Source organism: Saccostrea cucullata, unplaced genomic scaffold (genome assembly GCF_032062105.1).
Source record: "Saccostrea cucullata isolate Sc308-1 unplaced genomic scaffold, CSIRO_AGI_Scuc_v1 ctg14374, whole genome shotgun sequence".
In the NCBI taxonomy this organism is placed as follows: Eukaryota; Metazoa; Mollusca; class Bivalvia; order Ostreida; family Ostreidae; genus Saccostrea; species Saccostrea cuccullata.
The window spans coordinates 2,065-10,098 of record NW_026920428.1 but is presented as its reverse complement, the minus strand read 5'-3'; the positions used below and the strand labels follow the sequence as shown (position 1 = coordinate 10,098).

The following is an 8,034-nucleotide window of genomic DNA, read 5'->3' as shown; positions in this document are numbered from 1 at the left end:
TTCATATTGTCCTCAAAACAGCAATTATTGTATGATATTATTAACTTTTTATATGAAAAAGCATGGTGAGACAGGTAAAAGGTAAAATGTCTTCGGAATTTTCATCAAAAATTTATCTTAACAATAGAAGTAATTAAACAAAAATCCATATTATAAAAATCCTAAGTCATTAACAAAAATATCCTCCAACTTTCATTGCATATTTGAACATTATTTCATGAATAAAAAAACTGTAATTTATTTTCTGCAAAACGAACCAGAATTAAGCAGTTTGGGTATTTTTCGAAATTCGAGTGTATACGACGTCATTTGAATGCCATTTTAAGCTAATTAACACATTTCAAATTTAACGACTACATTTTCCAATTTAAAGTGATCAAATTAGTGTTCTATTGTCATTTTACATAGTTGTACTACGCTCGGTAAAATATTCACAAATCCTTTCTCCTATGTAAACGACATTAAGAATTAAATAATTTGAAGAAAAAGATGAATATCCGCCATTTTGAATCGCCATTTTGACTTTTGACTTACAGCTGCACTATCATTTAATTGAAGAATAGTGGGAAAAATACAAATATGCAGTGTATGGATATTTGCAAATGTAAAATCCTGAACAAATAAGAAATATAGGAACAACAGACAAAAAATCTGAGAAAATTCGAATTAAGTGTAGAAACGACTAAATTTTCTGGGTTAAACTAATAATGTTAGCATCCTATTATAATTTTTATAGTTTTATTACACTCAGTTAGATATTCACTCATTAATTCTCCATTTAGAACGACATAAAGAGAAAATTAGAAAAAAATTTGATGTCCGCCATTTTGAATCGCCATTTTGACCTTTTTAACGTCATTTTCATGAAGGCCAGCATATTTTTTCGGATTCAGCATACTTGAAATAGGTTAAAAAACTATGCTGGACCAAATAATAATTATTTGCCGTTAGAAGTTATTTCTAGCCTTCTTTTTAAAAATCAGGACCAGACTATAGTGAATTCATAAAAAGTGTTCTTTTTTTTTCTTCAACCAAATAGAATTACATAATAAAGCTTTTATATACTCTCTAATTAATCAACATTAACTTCAAGTTTAATCATTTGTGTCCAACATCACTATACAAAGCATTAGACTTTTCTTTTTTTTTACTTTAAATTTCATTTCAGTGGAGGTCTGTGTTTATTCAATAATCAACATTCCATCTAGTTGATTAATTACACATAGAGGTACGATGTTTAACACACGCAATGTTCTACTTAATATAAATTCCTAGGATGTGGTAAATATTGATCACAATCCCATTTTAAATTTTTTGATGACTTTGCAAAGATTTAAAAATTCAAAAAGTTGTCTCTGACGTGTTGTCTGGTTAGAAGGGCGTGACAGTATTAATTTTAGATTTGTTATGCAATAACAAATACAGGTTTTCAAATTGACGTCATAAATCAAAGCCATACACACACTTTTGTTCCTTGTTTAGAAACATTTATATGTTTAGGCATTTTTGGTTTCATTTGGAACATATCTTATTATATTTTCTTGGAGAAAAGGAAGGACATTTAAAAAGATTAATTTCAAACGTTTTAAAGTAAAACATGTTCAAACTTAAATTCAATTGTTTATTTTTCTTTATAAATTATTACTCTTTAATAATAACAGATAATAACAAACAAGGTAAAGTTTTACACAGTAATTAGCATTATTAATCAGTTTAAATGTGAATTTTATGCAAAGATATTTATCCAAAGATTGTACGGTATTTAAAAAATTCAAGTGACATTTTACAACATGTAAAAATACACACAACATAGTTTGAGTTATCTGAAGAATGGAATGTTCGCTGTTCAATTAAAAATATTTTTAAAAATTAACTCAGATTATATAAATAAAAAAAACATTCAACTCTTCTACACCCTTTCAAGAAATCCTCACTTGTACACTATCATAACATAACGTACCATTTATGCTACAGGTTCAATTATTCATCTACAATTAATCTACACCTAGCATTCATAATCATCATAACCATTGACTAGAATCTGTTTTTCGAGTTCCCCGAAGTCCTCAGTTTCTGACTGCCATTTGTCAAAGCGTGGGATGTACACTGACGACGCTCCGGGTCCAGAGTCTGTTTGTTTGGTCTCTGTTTCCTCATCACTCGAGGAATCCAGATCAGAACCGTACCCACTGTCCTTCATGATCTTACTGCTCGTGTAAGTCCGGGCTCTGAATTCCAAGGTAGTCTTATACCACTTTCTACACTCCTCTATATGGTAATCCAACAAAGTCACGAATGTCCGTTCCGGTCGTTTCGGATATATCACCATACTTTCCGAGAAAACCTTCGGTTTTACCCTCGGTTCGTAGTAAGTCTTGCTGACATACCGCTTTTTTGTACAGTCCTTGAAACACACGATTGTATCTTCGTGATTGACAGGTCTTAGCACCGGTTTGAAATCCACTTCTTCGTGGAACCTCTTCATTGCCGTGAAGAAAAGGACGCTGATGTCCGAGTCCTCCCGATAGTTCGGTACTGGGACATTTGTCACAGATTCACTGACTGACTCGGGAATCATGTTGGTTGTTTATACTCCGAGGAAAAGGCAGCTTCAAAAGTCCTTAGGTATTTACCATACACACAATTTGCCTTTTATCTTTATAAATAATGATTTAGTTTTTATGTAGCCGCGGGCGTCGACGGGAAATTTATCAAACCTGAACAGATACGACAGTGCATTTGCACCTTTCTGCTTTACCTTATAACGGCCTGTTCCACTTGGATCAAAACTCCCCACACCAACACTCGATGGAAAACAAATAAATCGTTAGTTCCCCGAGGGCTGATGAAGATGTATATTAATGGTATCCAGGCAAGCCACAAATGACAGGTATAAAATCTGTCCCACCTCCTAAGATAACGAGCCAGATAATAACACGAGTCACAAGAGGGACCCTTATTCAGGATACCACGCCATGTACTGAGACAGGAACCAACGCGATCAATCCGTGTGAAATCGATAAACCAACCAAAAACATCGTTTTTTAATCTCTAAGGGTTTTTAAATGAACATCTTTTTTGGCTGTTTGCTTTCAATATTATTGACTTTCCTCGCTACACTGCACAGAGTTTTCATTAAGTATTAATACCATCTGTTACAATGAAGATAATTGTTGAATTGATTAACTCGAGACTTGACCCAGACTTTGCTGTGGCGATTGTGAGAAATTAATATTTATAATTCATAATCTGGATTGGAATTTATTTCAATACACCGAAACGTCTGTAATCCGTTCTAAAAAGATTACATTCAAATGTCACACTATAGCGTACCAACAACACAGGTATTTGTAGGCCTACATACTTAATAATATACTGACCCCATGTATGAAGCGTAAAGAACAAATTTAATGCAAGATTCCAAAAGATGATGCACAACTCTTTGGTCCGTTCAAATGTATCGTGTTATCACGAATATATATCAATCATTTCAAATTTACAAAAGAAAAAATATTTTATTGCAGCACTTGTAAGCTAATTCAACATTTTCACTTGTACAATGCAAATATTTGCTTCTTCGCTTGAAAAAGACATCGATTTTCATTTTAAACAATATTTAAAGTCCACCTTATCAAAAAAAAAAAATGAAGTAAAGAACAAGACATTAAAATGAAATAAATTATTTATACCAATATGATATGGTTAAGTATTTGAACTGTTTTATTCATCCAAATATATGTACATCGTAATATTAGTAGTTTATATCCCAAAGCAACAGGTGAGTTATATCAGAAAAAGGTGACATATTGCAAACACACAATGCAAGCCATATTACTTAACTTATATAAACATGTAATTGTAAACATCCGGTAGGCGTATTGACCGACCTCACAATCCGGAACAGACATGGACATTGTATGGTTTTCTTCTATGGATGTAAATAAAATTAAAATTCTCCATTTGAGAATAATTGATTTATAAAGAATATCCTTTGAAAAGTTGCACTAAAGGAAAAAAAGACAAAAATGTTTTGCTTAAAAATAATTTGGATTAGTAAATAAGTAATCGCTCATTTTGACAAAAAGATTACAAACTTTCAAACTATTATTGAATGTTCTGTTTTTATTGAATAGAGCTAGAGTACATGGAAGAAATATCAAAATTACCAGTATATGATCAATTTTATTTATATAAAAGATTCAAAAGCATAGAGAGAGTGTTGACAGAACCCCTGTCTGTACTAATGAAGAACAAAATCCATAAAACAATGCAAAAAGAAGCAGAGCAAACAGGGGTTTCCAAAACATTGGAGGTGGGATCAGGTGCCATGGAGGAGTGAGCTTCCCTACCGACCGGTCACGCCCACTGTGTGTTCCTTGGCTTGATCGGGAAATATATAACGGGAAAATCTGCCGTCAACTCAGTGTATAAATAATGAACTAACAATTAATATGGAAAACGTCAGTCAGCGTTTGACTCAATGAAAAATTGTATTTGCTGACAATTTCATTGCATCGACCATAGAACTTAAGAAATGATGACTTTAAACAAGACTGCTAATATTCTAGTTTCATTGACTTGTTTGTCAATAATTTACCTCGTTTTAGAAATTGTTCATACGTAGAGCATGTTCTTGCAAAAAGAATTAACTGAGTTTATATAAACTCCGTATGCAGGCAATGAAGGTATATTGCTGCATAAGCAAGGGACGTTGACGATTGAAAAGTTAAATTCATCACGTTTATCATAGAATTTGGTTCTTAGATAACCATGAACATCTTTTTCAAGTAAAATATCCAAATATGAAACAGATGTGTCAGACACTGTGGTATCTTTTATTTCAAGCTCACTGGGATATATCATATTGCATAAGAATGGAAATTACCATTGGTTATTGACAATACGTCGTCAATATCTAAATATCGATCTGGAGACCATTGTAAGTGTTTTCTTCTTTTTACATAGAAGATTTTGGACCAATTCTGTTTCACATGAATACAAAAATATGTCTGCTAATATTGCAGCGCAATTAAAGTAAAGAAAAATACCAGAATATTATTCAAAGGTGCTGTAAACAGCTCAATGTATGGCGTTTCTTTTTGGTCTTAGAAATTTTTCCAAGCACCTTGGGATAACTACTCTGGTCTATTGCATAATCAGACATTAAATAATTGTAAATTAATGAACAACAGTACACCAATCATAGATGTTATAAACTACAGTACTTTCATGTTTTTCTTATGTCGATACCATATATCCCGGTGAGCTTGAAAATGAAAGATACCACAGATCGAGTCTGGCACATCTATTACTTGTTTAGATATTTTACATGAAAGGAACGTTAATGGTATTCTAACAACCAAGCTTATTGACATGGATGACTTTTAATTGTCAGCTTCCCTTACTTATGCAGCAATATACATTCAACACCTGTATTAGGGGTTTATATCTCTCAGTCGATTCGATACGCAAAAGCGTATTCTACTTATGAACAATTTTTAAAAAGGAGGTAAATTATTGACAAACAGGATATCATCAGTCTCGTTTAACGCCATTATTTCGCAGTTCTATGGTCGATGCAATGACCTACAATATTTTAAAAATAAATCCTGTAAACATTACGAATCGTGAACAGAACAAAAATACGGAACCCTTTATACATCACAGGTGGATCAGGTGGGTAGCAGTAAGAAGCATCCTTTGTTGCTCTGTCACACCCACAAAGAATCATCTGTATTCAGAAAAACTAGTCAAAATAAGCATAAATCAATGAAAAGAGAATGAAGAATGTCATGTCTGTCAAAATATAAAGCAACGATAGGTTGTAATTATAAACAAGTTTTTTTTTGTTGACCATTGAATGTGTGAAATACATCAACCATTGCTTCAAAACATTTTGATTACAAAACAAACTTGACCATGGCCTGAATATCGAGTATCTGAAATAGAATCCTCCATCGTGTTCATGTTCCTATTCACCATATAACTACAGACCCCCTGGGCATATTATTATAGGTGACGTAAATATAGGAACACTTTTAATGAGCACCTTCGATAACTAATTTAAAAGGTCCAAAATATATATGGAACCCCGATCCTTCAACTGGCGTCGGAATTTCATAAATGTTATGGATTCCGTTTAAGATTACGCCAGACGATGGGCCAAATATGAAAAAGAAAACGTTGGCACTTTGTCAGAATGGATTAAATGTATCAGAACCAAGCTGAAATCGCGTATTAAAAGATTGAGGGGCAATATGAAAATCATCCTTCTGTCTTCAATAATCCAGAAGTGAAAAAAGAACTAGATAGATTACATGATCAGTACGTACTGGTCCCTGCTGACAAAGCAGGTAACAACATTGTCTCTGTGGATACTCAAAAATTCCAAAGAATTTTGGTCAATTTGAAATCACAAGAATTTACCAAAATCAACAGCTTAAAAACTTACGACTTTTCAACTTTTTTCAACCATTCCCAACGACAAATTAAAGTACAGACTTTTTGGTATCATTCACAGCTGCCTTTTTAATAAAATTGGAACTCGAAAATTTACTTACCTTTCATTGGTCATTTGCAAATTATTTTGTTAAAACACATACTGAATGCATACACAATTACTCTGAGGTTGACATAAAAGATGCTTGAGTTTCTGATTGACAATATCTATGTGGTTTTTAGAGACCAGGTCTTCCAACAATCTATTGGAATCTCCATAGGTACCGATTACATCCGTTATTATCAGACCTATTTTTGTATTCATATGAAGCGGAGTTTGTGAAGTCTTATATATAAAAAGCAAACACTTGCTGTGGCCTTCAACTCAACATTTAGATATATCGACGACGTACTGTCAATTAACAATGGTAATTTCCATTCCTATGTCGATACGATATACCCCGGTGAGCTTGACATAAAAGATACCACAGAGTCTGACACATCTGTTTCATACTTGGATATTTTACTTGAAGAAGACGTTAATGGTAATCTAACAACGAAGCTGTATGATAAAAGTGATGAATTTGACTTTCAATTGTGAACTTCCCTTACTTACGCAGCAAATACCTTCATCACCTGCATACGGAGTTTATATATCTCAGTTGATTCGATGCGCAAGAACATACTATATATACGTATGAACAATTTCTAAAACGAGGTAAATTATTGACAAACAAGTTGATGGAACAAGAATATGAGCAGTCTCGTTTAAAGTTGGCATTTCGTACGTTCTATGGTCGATACAATCACCTTGTCAGCAAATACAATTTATCATTAAGACAAATGCTGACTGACGTTTTTTTATATTAATTGTTAGTTCATTATTTAAACACTGAATTGACGACAGATTTTCCCGTTATTTCGCGATCATGACAAGGCCCATTTATTAATAAAGACTTAAGATCTTAGTTGACCATCGACGTTTTTAGATAATCAAACATCCAAAAGATTGGCAGACTATTTTGTTTGTGCGTAAAAGCAGAATGGTTTTTAACAAATAAATTTTGGTAATGACTAATTTCGAGGTAGTGTACATACATGTATATGTTTATTTTTTATTGAAGAGGCTAGCAGTTGTTTGTTATATTGAAAAAGGAGGGTACTGAAATGTTAGTCGTATTTTAAGAATCAAATTTCAAAAGATTCTTTTAATCTAGAGAAAGCTACATCTTAAGTTTACCACGGATAAAGTGATTTTTGTTTAAAAAATGCTAAAGTGCGTATATCAAAATTTATGTTAGGTCTATGTTCACTTTGAGTTATCTTTCTTTCTTTTTTCATGTATTTCGACAATGACTTGAATTAAAAAAAAAACTTCTCGTCTATGATAAACTTGAAAATCTGATTGATACAACAATAAATTTTTCGCATTTTTTTGGTTGAAGTTTTTCACAATTTTTAACAAAAAATATTTGAAAACGCATCAGGACAATTGGACACCGAAACAGACTAATATAATTTTTTTTATATCATTGGGTATATTTGGAACGTTTTAGATACCATAAATAAATAAAACTCTGATTTGAAGAGAAGAAA

At 32.4% G+C, this 8,034-nt stretch overlaps 1 protein-coding gene across 1 annotated transcript; it reads right to left on the bottom strand.

Annotated features, from left to right (window-relative positions):
* Positions 1-1,654: 1,654 nt before the first annotated feature.
* Positions 1,655-3,090, bottom strand: LOC134248894 (refilin-B-like). Its single transcript, XM_062731293.1, has one exon. It carries the CDS (start codon positions 2,576-2,578, stop codon positions 2,006-2,008), a length of 573 nt encoding a protein of 190 aa, XP_062587277.1. The 5' UTR covers positions 2,579-3,090; the 3' UTR covers positions 1,655-2,005.
* Between the last annotated feature and the right edge of the window lie 4,944 nt (positions 3,091-8,034).

What these genes read in the sequence shown, in the direction of transcription:
- LOC134248894 (XM_062731293.1), bottom strand. Translation starts at nt 2,578, where the DNA reads ATGATTCCCGAGTCAGTCAGTGAATCTGTGACAAATGTCCCAGTACCG.